Below are 23,580 nucleotides of genomic sequence, written 5' to 3'. Positions count from 1 at the left end.
GTCATAATTTGTAATCCACAGGCGACACCACCTAACCATTCCCAGAAATGCTCGAAATTCTTTTAGAGTCTTAGGCTCAGGGAGATGACAAATTGCCTCCTTTCTCTCAGTTCCTAATTGTCCTTTCAGAATTTCAAAACCCAAATAAGTTACTTCTCTCTGGGTTATTTGGGCTTTGTCTTTTGACACTCGATATCCACTGATTCCCAAGAAGATCAAAAGGCTAATAGTTAACTTTGTGCATTCTTCTTCTCTCTCAGCTGCGATTAACAGACCATCCGCATATTGCAACAAGATTCCTTGATTATTGTCTTTCTTCCAAATCCCTAATTCTCGTGCCTATTGATTTCCAAAAACGGTAGGGCTGTTCTTAAAGCCTTGAGGCAAGACTGTCCATGTATATTGTGTTTTTCTCCCAGTCTCAGGATCTTCCCATTCAAAAGCAAAGAGCTCTTGACTATTGGGAGCCAAGGGAATACAGAAAAAGGCATCTTTTAAGTCTAACACTGTGAACCATTCTCGTTTCTCTGTTAGGGTTGTTAACAAAGCACAAGGATTTGCTACTGCCGAGTGAATATCTTGTACTATTTGATTTATTGCTCTGAGGTCTTGAACTAACCTGTAATCTTTTCCATTAGCCTTTTTAACAGGCAAGGTTGGGGTGTTGTATTTGGATTCACATTCTACTAACAGTTTGTACTTCAGAAATTTTTGTATTATCGGTACTAACCGTTCCTGACTTCCCAGTTTTAGGGGGTATTAATTCTTACCAGACTCGATCCTGGCTTTAAACCAATTCTCACAGGCTCTGCTCTTTTGGATTTACTAGGCACTTCCCCAGCCCAGACGATTAGAATTACAGCATTATTTACTCCAACTGGTATGGTCGTCTGCTTTCCGTAACCATCTCCTGTAACAACAAAGCCGCTGCTTCGATATGTTCAGTTTCTGGAATTAAAATTTTAATCTCACCATTTTAAAATTTAATTTCTGCTTCCAGTTTCTCAAGTAGGACTCTCCCTAACAGGGCTTTAGGAGAATTTGGCAAATACAGAAAGTGATGAGTGACCCATTGCTTTCCTAATTTCATTGTCAAATGTTTAAGGAAGGGTCTAGTCTCTCGTTCACCCGTCGCACCAACAACGCTAATTTTCTCAGAACTTAATTCTCCCTCCAAGGTGTTTAAAACTGAAAAGGTGGCTCCAGTGTCAACTAAAAATTCAGTTTTCTGTTCTCCCAGGTTAGCTGTAACCAGAGGTTCTGCTGGGAGACTCCCCTCTGGTCCCCGTCAGATACTTGCTCTCAACTTTCCCAAGAAAGGGGGAACTTGCTGAGATTGTGTGGTCGAAGTTGGGATCGCTTGTGACCTTGTAGGTCTCAGGGGACATTCCCCTTTCCAGTCTCCTTCCTGTTTACAGTATGCACACTGATTTGGTCCCAGGGGCCGGTTTAATCCCACTGGTGACCCTAATCCAGTTCCTCTCCCTCATCCCACTCCTCGGCCACGTCCCCTTCCTCGGCGAATAACTCCTCTGCCTCATCCTATGCCAGCTCCTACTTCCAGAGCAGCTTCTAGCCTTGCATTCATTTTACTCTGTAATTCATCTCTATTTCTATATGCCACCCAAGCAACTTCTAATAATTTTCCCCCATCTCGAGAATCTGCTCCTTGTAATTTTTGTAACTTCCTTCTGATATCATCAGAGGATTGTCCTATAAATAAAGGAGCCAACTGAGCTTTTCCTTCTTCAGACTCAGGATCCATATTAGTATATTTCCTAGCAGCATCTTTTAATCTGCTTATGAATGGCTGGACATGTGCTATCACGGGGGTTCACTGAAGACGGAGCTAGGCTCTTCTCAGTGGCGCCCAGCGACAGCACCAGAGGCAATGGGCACAGACCAAAACACAGGGGGTGCCCCCTCGACATCAGGCAACACCTTTCTACCCCAAGGGAGACTGAGCCCTGGCACGGGTTGCCCAGAGAGGCTGTGGAGTCTCCTACCTTGGAGATATTCACAAGCCATCTGGACACCGTGCAGGGCAACCGGCTCTGGGTGGCCCTGCTGCAGCAGGGGCCTTGGACCGGAGGGCCTGCAGCGGTCCCTTCCAACCTCAGTCACTGTACGATTCTAAGCTTGCAGCTGTCCTCTTGCAGACGGTTGAGCAGATGCTTTTCTTCCAAGCGTTTCTGACAGACGCTTCCCTGGGAAATGATGCCTGCACCAATGCGGTCCCACTTCCCTGCCAACAGAGGACAATGGCAGGGGAGCCGTGGGGCAGCAGCCCACCAACCTCCCCCACCCTGTCCTGTGAAGTAGCTTGTAACTGTGCCCCTGAACTTGCCTATTCCCACATGACACTCCAAGGCAAATGAGGAGGGCCGGGCGGAAGGAGAGCAGAGGTGCCCAAGCACAGGTGTCCCGGAGGAGCGATTTAGGATCCATAAAGAATCCCTAAAAGTGCAACTTAACAGAGTTCAGTGGCAAGGTTCGCGCTTTTACGTTGTACACGGGAGAAACAGACAAAGGAAAATTGAGTTAGAATCGGTTTAGGATGATTTGCACAGACATCGGATGTGCAGGAAGGTAAGGGAGACCCTCCCGTTGAGTCGCGAGGTTCAGAAGGGACCCCCTTGCTTTCGAAACTACTACTCAGAGTTCAGAAACTCTCCTCTCCAGCAGAGGCTGGGTCCACGCTTAGTCCCAGACTTGCTCAAGAGTTTATGGCCAGGGGAATTACCTGTGCAGAATCAATCCTTTATATCCCTTAGTTAGGATTTCAAAGCTGAGCATGCTATTAATCACTTCCCGATCGGTGCAGGCATCCGGTGCTAGTTCGCTCCAAAGTTCAAGCCCTTGGTTTCCCGAAACAGGCTCTCGGGCATCGTCTTCTACACATAGCTGATTTAATAGAGTGGTACAGCAGCAGGGTCAGCTCCAGCGGGGTGCCTCCGGGGAGGGACCAACCCGAGCAAACAAACCGCTGGGCAGTTACACCCGTGCACACTATTCATCTGCCCCTCACGCATTCTTCACGCTCTCTTTGCACGTCTCCCACATGCCCTTCCGTGCAGCTGTGGTTCTGGCCTGACACCTCCTGGTTCCTTCCTTGTCGGATTCCTTCTCTGTCTCCAGACAGGCCCTCCGTTATCTTGTCGAGTTGCAGGTGCTGTTGAGAGTTGTAGCCTTCAAGCCTCCTTACCTTCCGATTTACGCCACCTCTGGAGGCCCCTGTTTTGACTAGGTCGGTACACGTTCAGTAAAGCCCAGTGCAAGTTAACAGCTTGCGGCCTAAAGCTTCAGCAAATCTAGCTGCTCACGCGAAGTAAGTAAAGCTAAGCAAACAGCATGCTAAATCACTCAACATTATGACTTTAAGTGGTTCATCCTACTCAAAACTTCCTTATTTAAGTGAAACAACTAATATCTCTTAATAGTGAGGGGCATCCCCGCTCAAGGGGAGGGCTGCCTGCCATGCAGCCCAGTTGCCATCCAGGGAGAATTCAAATTGGGCTCATCCAACGATCTGTTGTTGCCAAAAGATCTCATTGCTGGAGACCAGCAGCGTGCAGCCACGCTGCCTAGCAGGGAGAGCTCAGAGAAGGCTCACGTAGACAATCCCATACTTAAGGGATGAAGCGGTTGGCTTGTAATCACATGGCCTACAATGGGAGAGGTATGCACGAGACTCCTTGTACTCTCAACTTTCACTGCATCACTCTCCTCCCTGGTGGGTTTCCTAGAGGAGTTCTTGGCCTGGCTATGGCTCAGGCCTTTGCCTGCTTTGGAGCCTCTACCAAACTGCTGCCGGTTTGGCTATGGGCTGCCAGGGGGGGCATTAGCCGGTGCTCAGCACGAAAGGGCAGCCCCTCGCACAACATGAGCACCTCGTAGCACCAAAGTGGCCCCACGGAGAGGTATTGGCAGAGCTGCCCAGACGGGAATGGTCCGGGTAGCCGTCTGGTAGGCACCAGCTGTACCTGACGTCACCAACAGACAGTTAGGTAGTGCTAGGGGCCGCAGCACCACTCCCCATTTCCCCTCCCTGCTGTGGTGAGCACCAGCGCCAGGCTCCACAGGCCGGGAGAGAAACCTCTCCTTCCGTCCCCCTGCACGGTGCCTCGGAGAAGCCCCACTTCAGCTGGGCCGCGCATCCCAAGCGATGGGCAGATCTGGAGCTGGTGGTCCACCACACACCTATACCTGGGTCCACAGGGCACCACAGCGGGCTCTGCCCCCTCTCCCGTCTCGCCCGGCTGATCCTGGTGCCGCAAAACACTGATGCCCCGTTCGCAGGCGTCTACGCTGCCACAGTGCCCACCCCCGGCCCATCGCCCATCGCACGGGCCCTCGCACACGTGTGCCTTCGCACAAGGAAGCTGTGGCCCAGGCCCTCGTGTCTGGGGTGCCAGGTCTCTGGCAGGGCGGAGGGCTGTGCCTGGGAGTGCAGGTGGGCACAGGGGAGCTGAGCCAGCATCCGCCCCCCTCCCCGGTGGTCAGCCTGCTCTGGCCTCCTCACACACCTCAGACACCCCTGGCGGGTCCCAGGCATGGCAGCACCCCACGTGGGCCACCACTAGACCTTGTCCCCAGAGCCAAGGTGCCCCCTGAATGGAGCGGGCCCGTGCGTTGGGGATCGTGACGCCCAAAGACTGCCGGGCTCCGACGACTCCTTCCTGGGGCAAGATGGGGGGGTGGCCCTTGAGCCAGAGGATTTCGCCAAGGAACTTAGGCAAGGAAAGGCTGTGGGAGCGGGGCCTCCTTTTGCTCGCTTCGGAAACACCCCCGTGGTGGAGAGAAAGTGGGAAGCCTGAGGAAGGCCTCAGCCTGCGAAAGGCAGAAGCAGGCCACTTTGAGAGGCCTACCAGGCTAACAAACAGCCACATCCCTCTGCTCTGTTTCCCCAATTTCCTCTTTATTTCTTACTGAGGGAAGGTCTCCACATGCTTCACGCCGATGGCGTTGGTTCCCACCATCTTCCCACACACCTGCACTCGGTAAATGCAGATGTACCCCGGTTTTCCCCAGTTGCTCTGTATGCCAAGCTTCAAAACCCGAAAGGCTCTGGGGATCCCGTTCTGCAAAGAAACCACAGCAAAAAGCAGCGTGACCCCTGGCGTGTAAAGTGTGACAGCAGCCTCCGCGAGTCTTCCTCCGCCAGCCCGAACCCCGCTGCAGGACCAGCTCCCGCCGTGGTTGAGGCGGCAGCTTCTCCCTCCTTCCCTTCTCCCACCCAGGTGGCAAAGGACCCCCAAACGCCCGGCCTCGGAGAGCGTGGCGGGCAGCTGTGGAAACCTGAGGCCCGCCCGTGCCGGGGCAAGTCCTGCTGCCAGGGCAAGGTGCTGGGCATCCTCCCTGCCACCGCCTGCCCGGAGGCTGCAGCCAGGCAGCTCCGGGGACCCAGGCGTCTGGGGGCCAGCGCGGCCTCTGTTCTGCTTTTGCCACCCTGCCGGATGCCACTCTCCCTCCCGATCCCACCAACGTTTCTCCTGGCCAGGGTCGGGCCCCTGCCCCGGCAGGGACCGTCCGCACTCCTTCTGCAAGCAACTTGCAGGCAAACCGGCGTTACTGCCCTGGCCTCTTGCCCACACACATTCACTCTACCTGCAGAGGGAAGGTCTGGGTCGGCCCTTTCTGCACGGTGTAGGTGAACGTCCCCAGCAGAGTTTCCTCCTTGCCTTCCTCATCCAGTCCCTTGGAGATAAAGCACAGGGGAGCAGGTCAGGCTCGACGCAAGCACGAGGAAATGCTCATGCCAGACCCGGGGCCGTGATCTGCACTCTGCTCCTGCACCTCCAGCGCGATCTGGCGCAGGATGCAGTGGGGCCGAGTCTCCTCCTTGCGTGCTGCTTGGGGGCCGGAGGTGCTGGGCCAAAACATGCTGAGCAAGACTTAGGAGGGGTGATGCCAGTCCGCGTGTCCCTTGCAACTTCCCCACGGGTTACGGCGGTGCTTGGGAGCACACGAATCTCAGCAGATGCACAGAAAGCAGCAAATCCCCGCTACAGCTCTTCCCTGCGGCCAGGTCCCAGCCCCCAGCGCCCAGCAGAAACTTACGTAGACAGTGAAATCTCGGGGGGCACTGCTGACAGTCCCCGGTGGAGAGGCTGTCTTGGAGGTGTGCTCTATGATGATGGCCAGCGGTCGTATTTCAGTGGGCAGCCGGATCAGCACCTCACTCCAAAACCCTTGGAAAGGCCAGCAGTAACCCGGGGAAGCATCCGGCTGAAAGCAGAGGGTCAAAGCAATGAACACAAGGGTGTGGGGGGGCCCGCCACGCTCCCCTGCAGCCAGAAGCACAGTCGGCACTGCATCTGTGGGCTGTGCTTGTGCTAGAAATGAATGGCGTGTTGGGATGCGGGCAGAAGCGCCCGGATGTCTTCCCGGCCCGGGAAAGGGGAAAGCAGCCAGCCAGTGGGGGAGACATCTGGTAGCCTGTACCGCAGCCAGGGCTTTCAAGAAACCTCTCTTCTTGGCCAGCAGCTCTGCAGCCTCCCCCCACCCTCCACTGCGCCATTGGGAAAGGGACAGTCAGAGCCATGGCAGGGAAATGGGGTCGCGAAGGAGAAGCCCCTTCAGCCAGCCGTGACCAGGGATGGGGGGCAGGAAGCTCAGCTCAGCTCAGCTCAGCTCAACCCACGTCTGAGGACAACTGCTTTTTTCTGGGGAGCTAAGCCCTGTGGGAGACCTCAGGTGCCAGGCACCGGACCAGCTCTGGGGCCTTCCGCAATACCACTGGCCTGAGGGGAGACACCCCAGGGCTCGCCCCCAACTTCACAAGAGGCAAGAGAAGCAGCACTGACGGTTTCTGCCACTCTACCTGCACAAAGGTATCCACAAGGGGCGGAGAACACAGGAACCAGAACGCCTTGCAGAGCCATGCAGAGATGCTGGACGATCTCTGCAGGTCGATGGCAGCCCCTGAAGGGAGAAGAGAGCAGCTGACTGCAAGAGGCCCCAGGCTCGGAGGACCTGGGGGCAGCAAGTGACTTCTAAGTCTGCCTGCCCGCCCCACATGCCACAGCGCACCCTCGGAGGTGCCCCAGGAAAGGAGGGCATCCCTGTGCCCGGGGATGGCGTCTCTCTCCCAGCAGCTGCACAAAGAGAAGGTCCGCGGGAGCTGGGAGACAGCAAGCCCCCACGGGAAGGGCTGCAGACCCAAGCTGAGGCCCCACCACGTGGACAGCAGAGGATGACCCAGCCATCCGCTTTTGCTCCCCAGGAAAGCTCAGCAAAGAGGGAGGGGGCAGAAACGCCTGCAGGGGCACGGCCGCGGCACCAGCGAGGGGTCTGACGGCGGGATGGGGGTGAGCCCAAGGGAGCCGCTCTGCCACAGGCGTGCTCTTGAGCCCCGGGATTTGGTCCCACCTCCCTCTGCCTCGGAGAGCAGCCTCTGCCACGCAGCCTGCTTTCGGGAATGCCAAGCGCGAGCCCAGCGCAACAAGGCCTGCCGGCCTGGGCCCGAGGCCTGTCCGTACCTGCACGTTTCAGAGCCCAGTCAGACATCCGCGTGCTTGCAGACATTGCCTCTCTCATTTGCTGAGCTTCCTGGGAAAGACGCAAAGGAAGAGGGGAAATGACCACGTCAGACCTGGCCAGGAGAAGGGGCTTTTTACGGCGGAGAAGTTCAACCAGCAGCCCCGGGCAAGGGACGGGTGTGTGGGCTGAGCAGGAAAAGCCCACCAACTGGCCCAGGAAGGGCCTTGTGCGGGGCCCTGCTCGTGCCAGCCCTCTTTCCCAAAGCGCAGGATTACCTTCTTCACAGCAGCCATCTCTGCAGCCAGGTGTGCCACCTCGTCCCTCAGCTGTTGCACCTCTTGGGATTGTTGCCCCCACACGGCGAGCATGCTCCTGCAGACGCGGTGAAAGCAGGTCTTGTCAGAGAGCTGCCCAGCCCCTCCCAGAGCCTCCAAGCCTCCACGCTCCAAGGAGGAGCAGAGACAGGGGTGCTGGAGCCCCCTTTTCTTTCCCTCCCCTTCCAGCTTTAGCAAAAGGCCCAGGCAGGAGCAAAAGGCACAAGCCCTGGGCGCTGTGCAAATGAGTGCAAATAGCACTGTCTCATCTGCTGCTACCCCACCAAACGTGCTGCAGGTCAGGAGAGAGGAGAGGCCTCTTACCGCAGGGACCTCAGGTCAGCAGCAGGCTGCCCCAGCAGCACCTGAAAGAGAAAGGCTCTCTGCTTGACTCCTTGAGCTGCCGGGGCTTTCCAGAGCTGGTGGCTCTAGGAAGGCACGGCAGCAGCCACTGCCACTTCTGCGTGTGCGTCACTGCCTGGAACCGGCGGACCGGGCGTTTTACCCACCCACCCACCACCACCCACCCCCAGCAGCAGCGCTCCTCTGCAGGACTTTCCTGTCCCACTGACCTGCGGCACATTCTTTGCCTGCAGCATCCACACGAGCAGTGAGGTCCCGCAGTAGGCACCAGCTGTAATTCACATCACCGACAGAGAGTTACTTGACTAGAGTTTCTAAAAATCCCTGTAGTCATGTGGTCTCCTCCCACATCAGGGTGGCAAGAGGCTGGCTGAGGACACGGGGAAGGGGTACAGAGAGAGGCTGCAGCCCCAAGCAAGGACTCTGGCCTTGGGCCTCGGGGCTCTGCACAGCCCTGCTTCCCGGGCACGCGGTGCGCCCCACAGCTACGCCCCGTTTCCCCTGCGTGCAGCCAGCATCTCCTGACCGCGAGGCTGGGAGGCTGGAAAGGCCAACCCTCCGGCCTTCCAAGGGTGGAATGCTGGGGAGGCTCCAGCGCCTCTCCCTCATGCTGAAGCTGGCAGCCTGCGCCTCTGTGCCTCCGCTGACAGCGTGCCAATACTCACCAAGAGCAGCCAGGGTCATCAAGAAGAGGATGGTGCAGAGCCTCTCCTTCTTCAGGGTGACGACCTCTTTCCTGAAAAAGAGGAAGTCCTGGCATTGGCAGTGCCTAAGGCCAGAGCCCTGCACAGGGGGATTTTCTCCTACAAGCTGAGGAGCAGCAATTTACAGGGGAGCCAGAGCCAGGGGGTATCCTGGCAGAGAGCACCTCCAGCCTCCCCCCTGCTCACCCTTACCCAGTGGCACCCCCACCTCCGTGTCCGCACCAGACACACGTTGTACTCACAGGGTGGAATTGCCTGTGCTGAGGCGTCTCTGGAGGGAGAGCACAGCCACTGCCAGGCTGTCAGCAATGCCGAAGACGAACCCTGGGCAACAAAGCCGGAGGAAAGCCTGAGGACCCTTCTCGAGGATGCCCTTCAGGGCGTGTGCCAGACCCCTGTGGCGCGGTGGGCGCTGGTGCTGTGCACTCCCTCCCTGTGGGGCAGGGCCACGGCCAGGGCTCTGCCCTGGAGGGCGGGGGTGCTGGCTGCATCCTGGGAGCTGGGCTCAGGGGACCAGGCAGGATCCCCTTGCAGGCAGGGCCCTGACGGTGTGCCTGGGGTGGGAGGGTGGACGAGGCTTTGGCCTCTTGGCCTCCACCATGTTGGGGTACGCCGCGGTTACTACAGTGTCCCACTAAGATGCGGACGTGGTAGGCAGCTCCGTCCTCGTCGTCACATAGGAGAGGTGGCCCCAGGCCTCCCTCAGGGCAGGATGATGCTGGTTCTGTGGGGCCATTGGTCCCGGCTGAGCCAGGCAGGCTTGGTGCAAACATGGGGTGAAAGGCAACGCTGAACTCACGCTTGTTTTCTCCCACGCTGCAGATGCAGTGTGCTAGCCCCCTCCAGCTGGTGCCCTGGTCCTCCCGAGCGGGGCTGCACCTATGGGAGGACAAAGGCGGCGCCCTGTTTTGCACCATCTCCATGCCACATCAGCCAAGGCCCTGGCCAGAAGACAGGCTTTGGGAAGCCTCCCAGGAGACGTCCCTGCTGTGGTGAGATAGGGCAGGAGAAGCAGCAGAGCGGGACGGCGCAGCCGCTTCTCACCCTGACTCCACCCTGGCCCCCAGAGCACCAGCCTGCCCCTGAGCAGGCGTCTCAGAGACCTGGCGTTCTGTGGGCAGCGGGGAGCGGCTGCCCTCCTCCAAAGCCCCCACCGCTTCCCAGGGCCTCTGCAGCTCGAGGGCCACAGCCCTCTCCGAAACACCCCCCAGGGCTTCTCTCGCTCAGCAGAGACCCACCAGGAGTTTCCAGCTGCGGCAGTGCTTTGCCAGGGAGGCCTGGCGGGGCGAGGGCTGAGCTGTCCCGCTCCAGGCACCCAGAAAAGGCTTGTGCTGGAGGGCAGCAGGAACTTCCAAGTTTGCTGCTGGGACCCTGAGCAGCAGGACCGTGGGGTTTGGCCCAGGGGGCCAGAGGGGCTTTCAGCTGAGCCTCTTCCCGCTCACGGCGGGTTTTCCAAGACCTGGGACTGCTGTGCTGCCCACAGCGCTCGCCAGCTTCTCCACCGTGTCCCCCCAGCCAGCCCCCCTTCAGGCTCTGGGGGTCCTGCCCACCAGCTGATGTCCCCAGGAGGAACAAACCCTCGTACCTGTTCTCGAGGACCCGAGTGGGCCCAGCTGCACGTCTGTCTGTGCTGCTGCCGGCTCCCCTCCTTGGCAGGGCAGCACCTTGCGCTCTTGGAGGAGCCTTTCTCCTCCTCATCTTGGGGAGAAAGGAAGCTCCCCTGCAAGCCTGTGTGTCCTCCTTCCACCGCAGGAGTGTTGCCTGCCCAGGGGAGGTCACTTGGGCGAGAGCTCCAAACCGATTGCCGGGAGGAGAACGCCTGCCACGGGCTCACAGCCACCAGGACACGGCAAGCTCCTTCCAGGCGGGAGGTTTGGCCCACAGTGCCGGAGGTCAAGGTGGCCAGCCTTGACTTCACAGAGGCCTGGCCACGCTCGGTGTGAGGTCATGGCTGCGACATCACAGAGGGAGCTACTGGGGGGTGGAGGGGAAGGCAGAGACCCCGATGCCCACTTAGCGCTGTCTTTTGCAGTTGTGACTAGGCAGGCCTGAAAACACACCAGCACTTTCGCTGAACAGCGCTTGCGCAGCGCCAAGGCTTCCTCTGCTTCTCTCTGTGTGTCCCCGAGCGAGTAGGCTGTGCGGGTGGGCGAGAGGCTGGGAGGGGACGCAGCAGGGACAGCCGACCCCAACTGACCACAGGGCTACTCCACAGGCCATGCAACACCACGCTCCGCAATAAAGCCCGGGCCTTTGCCCTTTCCAAAGTAGCCATTGCCTGGGGACTGGCTGGGCATCGGTCTGCTGGGGTCAACCCACCTCAGCCCCTTTAGAGAAAGGAGGGTGTGTGCTGTGTGTTCTGTAGTCTCCTGCGGGGGCAACCAGGAAGGTCTCTGCACGGGGGCGCAGGCTGCCCCGAGGGCACCGGGCATCTGGCATGGCAGCACAGGGTTAGGGAGGATCCTGAGCAGGGCCCCCGACCTTCCTCCTGCCTGGGCAGGGCCAACCTTGCCAGCTGAGGGGTCCCCACGGGGCAAGGAGGGGGTGCCGGCTCTGGGTAACACCGGGCTGGGGCTGCATGGGGGTGCGTGGGGCTTTGGCTTGCTCCACCCCACCGGCTCCACCTTGTCATGGGGAACTCCGGCCACCAACGTGGCCCCAGGCATGTGCCAAGGGACTGCTGCGCGCCCCGTCCTCAACGAGGCGCATGAGCACCCACGACACTGCAAGGGCTCCTTCTGGGGTGGCCCACAGACCCCAGCGGCTCCTCGGGGGTGAGCCAGCTGGCAGGCCCTCGCCGGGTTGTGACGAGAGCGAGCAGCTATAGGAGGAAGCGGGCAAGAGTCCTGCTGGACGCTGTCTCCCCCCAGGGCGAGCAGAGGCAGGCGCAAGCCCCCGACACGGAGGCCCCGGCCAGAAGACAGGCCTTGGCAAGCCTCTTGGCAGATGGCCCCGCCACAGCTCCTCCACGGGCTGTGAACCCTCTGCCTAGCCTTGCTGCCTGTCCTCGCCCAGGCACCTGTGCCGCTCCAGACACCCTTGTCCCCAGCGCGATCTGGCGCAGGATGCAACGGGGCCGAGTCTCCTCCTTGCGTGTTGCTCGGCGGCTGGAGGTGCTGGGCCAAAACATGCTGAGCAAGACTTAGGAGGGGTGATGCCACCCCGCGTGTCCCTTGCAACTTCCCCACGGGTTACGGCGGTGCTTGGTAGCACACATCTCGGCAGATGCGCAGAAAGCAGCAAGTCCCCGCTACAGCTCTTCCCCGCGGCCAGATCCCAGCCCCCAGCGCCCAGCAGAAACTTATGTAGACAGTGACATCTTGGGGGGCACCGCAGACAGTCCCCAGCGGAGAGGCTGTCTTGGAGGTGTGCTCTATGATGATGGCCAGCGGTCGCATTTCTGTGGGCAGCCAGATCAGCACCACACTCCGAAACCCTTGGAAAGGCCAGCAGTAACCCGGGGAAGCATCCGGCTGAAAGCAGAGGGTCAAAGCAATGAACACAAGGGTGTGGGGGGGCCCGCCGCGCTCCCCTGCAGCCAGAAGCACAGTCAGGACTGCATCTGTGGGCTGTGCTTGTGCTTGAAATGAATGGCGTGTTGGGAAGCGGGCAGAAGCGCCCGGATGTCTTCCCGGCCCGGGAAAGGGGAAAGCAGCCAGCCAGTGGGGGAGACATCTGGTAGCCTGCACCGCAGCCAGGGCTTTCAAGAAACCTCTCTTCTGGGCCAGCAGCTCTGCAGCCTCCCCCCACCCTCCACTGCGCCATCGGGAAAGGGACAGTCAGAGCCATGGCAGGGAAGTGGGGTCGCGAAGGAGAAGCCCCTTCAGCCAGCCGTGACCAGGGATGGGGGGCAGGAAGCTCAGCTCAGCTCAGCTCAGCTCAGCTCAGCTCAACCCACGTCTGAGGACAACTGCTTTTTTCTGGGGAGCTAAGCCCTGTGGGAGACCTCAGGTGCCAGGCACCGGACCAGCTCTGGGGCCTTCCGCAATACCACTGGCCTGAGGGGAGACACCCCAGGGCTCGCCCCCAACTTCACAAGAGGCAAGAGAAGCAGCACTGACGGTTTCTGCCGCTCTACCTGCACAAAGGTATCCACAAGGGGCGGAGAACACAGGAACCAGAACGCCTTGCAGAGCCATGCAGAGATGCTGGACGATCTCTGCAGGTCGATGGCAGCCCCTGAAGGGAGAAGAGAGCAGCTGACTGCAAGAGGCCCCAGGCTCGGAGGACCTGGGGGCAGCAAGTGACTTCTAAGTCTGCCTGCCCGCCCCACATGCCACAGCGCACCCTCGGAGGTGCCCCAGGAAAGGAGGGCATCCCCGTGCCCGGGGATGGCGTCTCTCTCCCACCAGCTGCTGCACAAAGAGAAGGTCCGCGGGAGCTGGGAGACAGCAAGCCCCCACGGGAAGGGCTGCAGACCCAAGCCGAGGCCCCACCACGTGGACAGCAGAGGATGACCCAGCCATCCGCTTTTGCTCCCCAGGAAAGCTCAGCAAAGAGGGAGGGGGCAGAAACGCCTGCAGGGGCACGGCCGCGGCACCAGCGAGGGGTCTGACGGCGGGATGGGGGTGAGCCCAAGGGAGCCGCTCTGCCACAGGCGTGCTCTTGAGCCCCGGGATTTGGTCCCACCTCCCTCTGCCTCGGAGAGCAGCCTCTGCCACGCAGCCTGCTTTCGGGAATGCCAAGCGCGAGCCCAGCGCAACAAGGCCTGCCGGCCTGGGCCCGAGGTCTGTCCATGCCTGCACGTTTCAGAGCCCAGTCAGACATCCGCGTGCTTGCAGACATTGCCTCTCTCATTTGCCGAGCTTCCTGGGAAAGACGCAAAGGAAGAGGGGAAATGACCACGTCAGACCTGGCCAGGAGAAGGGGCTTTTTACGGCGGAGAAGTTCAACCAGCAGCCCCGGGCAAGGGACGGGTGTGTGGGCTGAGCAGGAAAAGCCCACCAACTGGCCCAGGAAGGGCCTTGTGCGGGGCCCTGCTCGTGCCAGCTCTCTTTCCCAAAGCGCAGGATTACCTTCTTCACAGCAGCCATCTCTGCAGCCAGGTGCAGAGTTCATATGTGATCGTTTATCAAATCTCACTTATGCAGTTATCTAGCAGCAAACCTGTTTTCACAGAAGGTACGAAATATGAAAACCATAAACATTTGAACAAACCACACCAAATGTATGGACATAGGCTATCAGTTCCCCCCTTTCTGTTTGAGGCCACTAATTCTTTCGGTAGTCTCACCTGAATACAGATCGTGCCACAGCTCGTTTAAGACGGCTAAAAGCGACAAAGATTATAACAAAGATGGTAACAATCACATTTGGCAAAAGCCCAGCTAACCATCCAGTCAGAGAAAATCCAATGTTCTGAAATATTTTGTTTAGCCAAAAACTTGCTATGTTTGATCTCAATTCTCTACTACTTTGAGCAATACGTCTTATTCTGTCTACCTGATGGTTTAAATCAGCTGTCACATTTGGTATGTGGATACAACACGAACCGTTTGAAAAACCCATGTACCCACATACTCCATATTCTTTCAGTAGTAGTAAGCCTAAAAGCTAACTGATTTTGCAGTGCCGTTTTACTAGTAGCCTGTACTTGCGCACTGAGTTCATTTAGCCCACTTTGAGTAGCATTAGTTAATGTTTCTACTTGGAGTGGAACATTGTGGAGAGTCATTTTATTTTGAAGAGCTACTAACTGTGGTAAGAATAGAGATTCTAATACCCATCCTATTTTGGCTCCAGTGCTTAGTGATTGCCAGGGATCATCTTCTCATTTTACCCGATTCCACCATCGAGGCCGCAAGGGGGATTTCTTCCAGAGAGGGCATAAAGTTAATAAGCCTAAAGTCCATGGTTTACTCTTGTCCTTCACGGGAAGGTGCTTGGACCACGTACCATCACTACTCATGCAGACAGTTAATCCTAAACTTCCCACCCGTCCTTTAATACAGTCAATTCCAGGCCAAATTTTCCTTCCGTTATTAAGAGGGGACCAAGTATCACTTAAAACATTACTATAATTTCTACAAGCACATCCCCGTCTTAGAGCTTTAGCTAGGGGATAAAGTCTTTGAACTTCTGGGTCAGAGGAGTTACAAGTGTAAACTCTCGTACAAAAAAGTCAAATTTGCCAGTATTCTCCTGGAGAATTTCCTTGTTTTGTAATGCCAAAAGTAATCTTATTACTGGTTTGGGGATTATTGCGCACACAAATTTCCCATTCAATTGTAACGGTTCGAATAATCTTTGTCTTATCTCCACTCAAAACACATTTTGCTAAATGCTTAACAAGGTTTTCTGTTCCCCAGGGTACTTCATTATGTTCAGCCCAGGCAATTTCTCTCATTATTGCGGGTGGGACTATTATTTGACCTGTTGGTGTTATAGCCCATCCTGTTTCATTTTTACTAGCCTGCAATGTAAGTATTATTTCTTCATCTTTATTCATTATAATTTGGAGCGTCCTTCAGTAAAGCTACACTTCTCTCTGGAACTAGTGCTAGGATGCCTTTTTCTGCAGCCTCTTTAACAGCTCTATCAGCCAATCGGTTACCTGTTTCAGGGACAGTCCTACCTGAACTGATGTGCTTTGCAGCGCATTATCGCGACTGCTGTTGGCTTTTGAATGGCTTCTAACAATTCCAGTGTTTGTTCTGCATGCTGAATGGTGGTTCCTTGTGCAGAGAACAGTCCTCTTTCTTTCCATATTGCTCCATGCACATGTACTACTCCAGAAACATACTTTGAGTCTGCCCAAATGTTGACTCCCTTTCCTTGACTTTGTTCCAGTGCTCGAGTAAGAGCTATCAATTCAGCCTTTTAGGCAGATGCACTTGTGATAAAGGAATTTAGTCTCAAACAGGATCCCAATCAAAGTTTACCATTTATTAAATGAATAAAGGCAAGCAAACAAGCACCAGGCTCACGAGCAGCCTCTGCTCTACCAAGACTCGCACTGTGAAAAACAACCCAGCTGCTTTTATAGTCTAACATTTGTTACATATTCAGACTAGGCGTGTCCTTCCAATGGACTCTCCACCTCCTGGTCGTGTGGGTCCAGTAGTTCTCCTAGAAACTTCTCGAACTCTCCTCATTGGCTGAGGGGTCTTCTATGCAATGAATCTCCGACCAAGCTCCCCACTGCTTGGGCAGGACAGCAGACAGCCTGTGCAACAGCCGACACCCTGCACAGCACCAGCTGTGGCCACCAGAACCCAAGCAAGTTCACAACAGACACCTCCCCCTCAACAAATGCATATAACAAACTGCCTATACATGGTCATTTTAACACAGCCTCTATTTATACATACCCTCTCTTTATACATACTAAAGATCACCCCGTTCATAACCTCGCTTAATACTATGATAAATGCCGCAGTTCTCCCCTAGGATCTCTTGTTTAACACTGTGCAGTTAGCAACAAAACCGGTTTTGGCCTGGCAAAAAAGAACTATATACATATCATCTGTCTCCTCCCGGCCTGCAGTTATACGAGGACTGACAAAATGGCTAAAGATTACATATACAGTGAGGGTCACATTTTATTATGCGGCCCTAGCATTGTTTTTATTGACATGAATCAGACGAACACATTTCACAATCCCCCATTTTCTTTTTTGTTGGTATTGATTCGTGTTTTCCTTTCAAATCGTGTCAATACTTGCCTAATTGGTTTCAATTTCGGCTCTTCCTTTGTTTTTATTATCATCAGAGAATGAGTTGTTTCTTTCCGTGATTCTGGATCAGTAGGTACTGCAGGTTTCTGCAATCCTTGTATAACCGAATGTATTAGTCTGGTAAAACAAGGTATTAAACATGGAATTATTAACAATCCCCCAAATACCCCCAATACAACTATCCCAGTTTTAGTAAGCCAATCACCACTCATAAAGTTCTCCCATAATCCTCCTAGCTTGATTCCATTCCAAGTCTGAACTGGGACATATGCAATTTTCTTCATTTCTTTTACAAGGTCATCTACAGCTTTTCCTTCGTCATCAATTTCTAAACAATAATTACTAAGATTAAATTTCCCACAAAGACCCCTTTCTTGTGCTAATTAATAATCCAAAGCTAAGCAATTTTGATACAAAGCAGTTCTCATCTTGCCGTTTTGCAATTAATCCAAGTGCATCTCTGGTTTTATTTACAACTATTTCCACTACAGCTTGTAACCTTATTAAGCATGTATATTGGGGTCCTGTAGCCCCACGATCCGTCTTCTGCCCACGTAGCTGAATCATAATAGGCAATGATTCTCTCAGGAGGCCATTCCTTATCTTTCCAATTCCCAATTTGTAAGCTTTCTTTATGTCTTTCTCTTAACTCGTTTCTGCATACACTTGAACTCCTAGCCACTCTCCCCGATTTAGGGGTGTGATAAATGAATTTAGTCTCAAACAGGATCCCAATCCACGTTAACAATTTAATAAATTAAAAAAGGCAAGCAAACAGCACCAGGCGCACCAGCAGCCTCTGCTCTACCAAGACTCACACCGTGAAAAACAACCCAGCTGCTTTTACAGTCTAACATTTGTTACATATTCAGACTAGGCGTGTCCTTCCAATGGACTCTCCACCTCCTGGTCGTGTGGGTCCAGTAGTTCTCCTAGAAACTTCTCGAACTCTCCTCATTGGCTGAGGGGTCTTCTATGCAATGTATCTCCGACCAAGCTCCCCACTGCTTGGGCAGGACAGCAGACAGCCTGTGCAACAGCCGACACCCTGCACAGCACCAGCTGTGGCCACCAGAACCCAAGCAAGTTCACAACAGACACCTCCCCCTCAACAAATGCATATAACAAACTGCCTATACATGGTCATTTTAACACAGCCTCTATTTATACATACCCTCTATTTATACATACTAAAGATCACCCCGTTCATAACCTCGCTTAATACTATGATAAATGCCGCAGTTCTCCCCTAGGATCTCTTGTTTAACACTGTGCAGTTAGCAACAAAACCGGTTTTGGCCTGGCAAAAAAGAACTATATGCATATCATCTGTCTCCTCCCGGCCTGCAGTTATACGAGGACTGACAAAATGGCTAAAGATTACATATACAGTGAGGGTCACCTTTTATTATGCGGCCCTAGCATTGTTTTTATTGACACGAATCAGACGAACACATTTCACACACTCGAAGGCAAAGCTCGTGATTCAATTACCTTCTCAGTAGTGGTTACCGCATGTCCTGATGAACGTTTTCCTTCACGGATGAAACTGCTTTCGCCGGTATATAGTTCCCAACCTGTTTCTTCCAGGGGCGCATCTCAGAGATCCGGTCGGCTGGAGTAGACTTCTTCAGTTGTCTGCGGGCAGTCACGTTCCAGGTCTCCTTCAACTTGATCAGTTGTTAAAAACACAGCAGGGTTAATGACAGTAGTAGTTTTTAAGTAAACATTATCTTGCTCCAGCAACACCACTTGGTATTTCAGCATTCTGCTAGGGGATAACCGATGTCCCCCTTTCTGTTCGAGCACAGTGATTACCATGTGGGGAACGTACACTGTAATTCTTTGTGCTAGGGTGAACTTACGAGCTTCTTGGATCAATAGCACAGTTGCAGCGACGGCTCTCAGACAACCAGGCCATCCCAGACTCACATTGTCTAATTGCTTCGAGAAGTAGGCCGCAGCTCGCTGACTTGGTCCCAGATATTGGGCCAGGCCGCCCAGAGCTAGACCTTTTCTTTCATGAGTGAAGAGTTCAGATGTCTTTGAGAGATCTGGCAGGCCTAGGGCTGGTGCCTCCGTTAGAGCCTGGTTTAGTTCTTTGAAAGCAGCTTTTCCGGCATCAGTCCAATCTATACACCCATTGTTTGAGGTTTTGAGCTGCTCGTATAAAGGTGGGACCAGCAAGTCATAATTTGTAATCCACAGGCGACACCACCTAACCATTCCCAGAAATGCTCGAAATTCTTTTTAGCGTCTTAGGCTCAGGGAGATGACAAATTGCCTCCTTTCTCTCAGTTCCTAATTGTCCTTTCAGAATTTCAAAACCCAAATAAGTTACTTCTCTCTGGGTTATTTGGGCTTTGTCTTTTGACACTCGATATCCACTGATTCCCAAGAAGATCAAAAGGCTAATAGTTAACTTTGTGCGTTCTTCTTCTCTCTCAGCTGCGATTAACAGACCATCCGCGTAGTGCAACAAGATTCCTTGATTGTTGTCTTTCTTCCAAATCCCTAATTCTCGTGCCTATTGATTTCCAAAAACGGTAGGGCTGTTCTTAAAGCCTTGAGGCAAGACTGTCCATGTATATTGTGTTTTTCTCCCAGTCTCAGGATCTTCCCATTCAAAAGCAAAGAGCTCTTGACTATTGGGATCCAAGGGAATACAGAAAAAGGCATCTTTTAAGTCTAGCACTGTGAACCATTCTCGTTTCTCTGTTAGGGTTGTTAACAAAGCACAAGGATTTGCTACTGCCGAGTGAATATCTTGTACTATTTGATTTATTGCTCTGAGGTCTTGAACTAACCTGTAATCTTTTCCATTAGCCTTTTTAACAGGCAAGGTTGGGGTGTTGTATTTGGATTCTCATTCTACTAACAGTTTGTACTTCAGAAATTTTTGTATTATCGGTACTAACCGTTCCTGACTTCCCAGTTTTAGGGGGTATTAATTCTTACCAGACTCGATCCTGGCTTTAAACCAATTCTCACAGGCTCTGCTCTTTTGGATTTACTAGGCACTTCCCCAGCCCAGACGATTAGAATTACAGCATTATTTACTCCAACTGGTATGGTCGTCTGCTTTCCGTAACCATCTCCTGTAACAACAAAGCCGCTGCTTCGATATGTTCAGTTTCTGGAATTAAAATTTTAATCTCACCATTTTAAAATTTAATTTCTGCTTCCAATTTCTCAAGTAGGACTCTCCCTAACAGGGCTTTAGGAGAATTTGGCAAATACAGAAAGTGATGAGTGACCCATTGCTTTCCTAATTTCATTGTCAAATGTTTAAGGAAGGGTCTAGTCTCTCGTTCACCCGTCGCACCAACAACGCTAATTTTCTCAGAACTTAATTCTCCCTCCAAGGTGTTTAAAACTGAAAAGGTGGCTCCAGTGTCAACTAAAAATTCAGTTTTCTGTTCTCCCAGGTTAGCTGTAACCAGAGGTTCTGCTGGGAGACTCCCCTCTGGTCCCCGTCAGATACTTGCTCTCAACTTTCCCAAGAAAGGGGGCACTTGCTGAGATTGTGTGGTCGAAGTTGGGATCGCTTGTGACCTTGTAGGTCTCAGGGGACATTCCCCTTTCCAGTCTCCTTCCTGTTTACAGTATGCACACTGATTTGGTCCCAGGGGCCGGTTTAATCCCACTGGTGACCCTAATCCAGTTCCTCTCCCTCATCCCACTCCTCGGCCACGTCCCCTTCCTCGGCGAATAACTCCTCTGCCTCATCCTATGCCAGCTCCTACTTCCAGAGCAGCTTCTAGCCTTGCATTCATTTTACTCTGTAATTCATCTCTATTTCTATATGCCACCCAAGCAACTTCTAATAATTTTCCCCCATCTCGAGAATCTGCTCCTTGTAATTTTTGTAACTTCCTTCTGATATCATCAGAGGATTGTCCTATAAATAAAGGAGCCAACTGAGCTTTTCCTTCTTCAGACTCAGGATCCATATTAGTATATTTCCTAGCAGCATCTTTTAATCTGCTTATGAATGGCTGGACATGTGCTATCACGGGGGTTCACTGAAGACGGAGCTAGGCTCTTCTCAGTGGCGCCCAGCGACAGCACCAGAGGCAATGGGCACAGACCAAAACACAGGGGGTGCCCCCTCGACATCAGGCAACACCTTTCTACCCCAAGGGAGACTGAGCCCTGGCACGGGTTGCCCAGAGAGGCTGTGGAGTCTCCTACCTTGGAGATATTCACAAGCCATCTGGACACCGTGCAGGGCAACCGGCTCTGGGTGGCCCTGCTGCAGCAGGGGCCTTGGACCGGAGGGCCTGCAGCGGTCCCTTCCAACCTCAGTCACTGTACGATTCTAAGCTTGCAGCTGTCCTCTTGCAGACGGTTGAGCAGATGCTTTTCTTCCAAGCGTTTCTGACAGACGCTTCCCTGGGAAATGATGCCTGCACCAATGCGGTCCCACTTCCCTGCCAACAGAGGACAATGGCAGGGGAGCCGTGGGGCAGCAGCCCACCAACCTCCCCCACCCTGTCCTGTGAAGTAGCTTGTCACTGTGCCCCTGAACTTGCCTATTCCCACATGACACTCCAAGGCAAATGAGGAGGGCCGGGCGGAAGGAGAGCAGAGGTGCCCAAGCACAGGTGTCCCGGAGGAGCGATTTAGGATCCATAAAGAATCCCTAAAAGTGCAACTTAACAGAGTTCAGTGGCAAGGTTCGCGCTTTTACGTTGTACACGGGAGAAACAGACAAAGGAAAATTGAGTTAGAATCGGTTTAGGATGATTTGCACAGACATCGGATGTGCAGGAAGGTAAGGGAGACCCTCCCGTTGAGTCGCGAGGTTCAGAAGGGACCCCCTTGCTTTCGAAACTACTACTCAGAGTTCAGAAACTCTCCTCTCCAGCAGAGGCTGGGTCCACGCTTAGTCCCAGACTTGCTCAAGAGTTTATGGCCAGGGGAATTACCTGTGCAGAATCAATCCTTTATATCCCTTAGTTAGGATTTCAAAGCTGAGCATGCTATTAATCACTTCCCGATCGGTGCAGGCATCCGGTGCTAGTTCGCTCCAAAGTTCAAGCCCTTGGTTTCCCGAAACAGGCTCTCGGGCATCGTCTTCTACACATAGCTGATTTAATAGAGTGGTACAGCAGCAGGGTCAGCTCCAGCGGGGTGCCTCCGGGGAGGGACCAACCCGAGCAAACAAACCGCTGGGCAGTTACACCCGTGCACACTATTCATCTGCCCCTCACGCATTCTTCACGCTCTCTTTGCACGTCTCCCACATGCCCTTCCGTGCAGCTGTGGTTCTGGCCTGACACCTCCTGGTTCCTTCCTTGTCGGATTCCTTCTCTGTCTCCAGACAGGCCCTCCGTTATCTTGTCGAGTTGCAGGTGCTGTTGAGCATTGTAGCCTTCAAGCCTCCTTACCTTCTGATTTACGCCACCGCTGGAGGCCCCTGTTTTGACTAGGTCGGTACACGTTCAGTAAAGCCCAGTGCAAGTTAACAGCTTGCGGCCTAAAGCTTCAGCAAATCTAGCTGCTCATGCGAAGTAAGTAAAGCTAAGCAAACAGCATGCTAAATCACTCAACATTATGACTTTAAGTGGTTCATCCTACTCAAAACTTCCTTATTTAAGTGAAACAACTAATATCTCTTAATAGTGAGGGGCATCCCCGCTCAAGGGGAGGGCTGCCTGCCATGCAGCCCAGTTGCCATCCAGGGAGAATTCAAATTGGGCTCATCCAACGATCTGTTGTTGCCAAAAGATCTCATTGCTGGAGACCAGCAGCGTGCAGCCACGCTGCCTAGCAGGGAGAGCTCAGAGAAGGCTCACGTAGACAATCCCATACTTAAGGGATGAAGCGGTTGGCTTGTAATCACATGGCCTACAATGGGAGAGGTATGCACGAGACTCCTTGTACTCTCAACTTTCACTGCATCACTCTCCTCCCTGGTGGGTTTCCTAGAGGAGTTCTTGGCCTGGCTATGGCTCAGGCCTTTGCCTGCTTTGGAGCCTCTACCAAACTGCTGCCGGTTTGGCTATGGGCTGCCAGGGGGGGCATTAGCCGGTGCTCAGCACGAAAGGGCAGCCCCTCGCACAACATGAGCACCTCGTAGCACCAAAGTGGCCCCACGGAGAGGTATTGGCAGAGCTGCCCAGACGGGAATGGTCCGGGTAGCCGTCTGGTAGGCACCAGCTGTACCTGACGTCACCAACAGACAGTTAGGTAGTGCTAGGGGCCGCAGCACCACTCCCCATTTCCCCTCCCTGCTGTGGTGAGCACCAGCGCCAGGCTCCACAGGCCGGGAGAGAAACCTCTCCTTCCGTCCCCCTGCACGGTGCCTCGGAGAAGCCCCACTTCAGCTGGGCCGCGCATCCCAAGCGATGGGCAGATCTGGAGCTGGTGGTCCACCACACACCTATACCTGGGTCCACAGGGCACCACAGCGGGCTCTGCCCCCTCTCCCGTCTCGCCCGGCTGATCCTGGTGCCGCAAAACACTGATGCCCCGTTCGCAGGCGTCTACGCTGCCACAGTGCCCACCCCCGGCCCATCGCCCATCGCCCATCGCACGGGCCCTCGCACACGTGTGCCTTCGCACAAGGAAGCTGTGGCCCAGGCCCTCGTGTCTGGGGTGCCAGGTCTCTGGCAGGGCGGAGGGCTGTGCCTGGGAGTGCAGGTGGGCACAGGGGAGCTGAGCCAGCATCCGCCCCCCTCCCCGGTGGTCAGCCTGCTCTGGCCTCCTCACACACCTCAGACACCCCTGGCGGGTCCCAGGCATGGCAGCACCCCACGTGGGCCACCACTAGACCTTGTCCCCAGAGCCAAGGTGCCCCCTGAATGGAGCGGGCCCGTGCGTTGGGGATCGTGACGCCCAAAGACTGCCGGGCTCCGACGACTCCTTCCTGGGGCAAGATGGGGGGGCGGCCCTTGAGCCAGAGGATTTCGCCAAGGAACTTAGGCAAGGAAAGGCTGTGGGAGCGGGGCCTCCTTTTGCTCGCTTCGGAAACACCCCCGTGGTGGAGAGAAAGTGGGAAGCCTGAGGAAGGCCTCAGCCTGCGAAAGGCAGAAG

The 23,580-nt window shown here is 54.5% G+C and overlaps 1 protein-coding gene across 1 annotated transcript; it reads right to left on the bottom strand.

The window, feature by feature from the left end:
- Positions 1-4,897: 4,897 nt before the first annotated feature.
- Positions 4,898-23,076, bottom strand: LOC126036228 (uncharacterized). Its single transcript, XM_049795758.1, has 13 exons — positions 22,934-23,076; positions 10,877-11,020; positions 9,411-9,742; positions 9,106-9,187; positions 8,825-8,895; positions 8,369-8,430; positions 8,121-8,161; positions 7,758-7,854; positions 7,482-7,551; positions 6,824-6,924; positions 6,061-6,228; positions 5,608-5,697; positions 4,898-5,081 (listed from the first exon to the last, which is right to left on the bottom strand). The coding sequence occupies exons 1-13, from the start codon at positions 23,074-23,076 to the stop codon at positions 4,926-4,928; spliced, it is 1,557 nt and encodes a 518-aa protein (XP_049651715.1). The 3' UTR covers positions 4,898-4,925.
- Between the last annotated feature and the right edge of the window lie 504 nt (positions 23,077-23,580).

The sequence above is a fragment of the Accipiter gentilis genome, chromosome Z (genome assembly GCF_929443795.1).
Source record: "Accipiter gentilis chromosome Z, bAccGen1.1, whole genome shotgun sequence".
NCBI classification, from domain to species: domain Eukaryota; kingdom Metazoa; phylum Chordata; class Aves; order Accipitriformes; family Accipitridae; genus Astur; species Astur gentilis.
The sequence above is the reverse complement of the archived record's forward strand: the minus strand, read 5'-3'. Positions and strand labels throughout refer to the sequence as shown.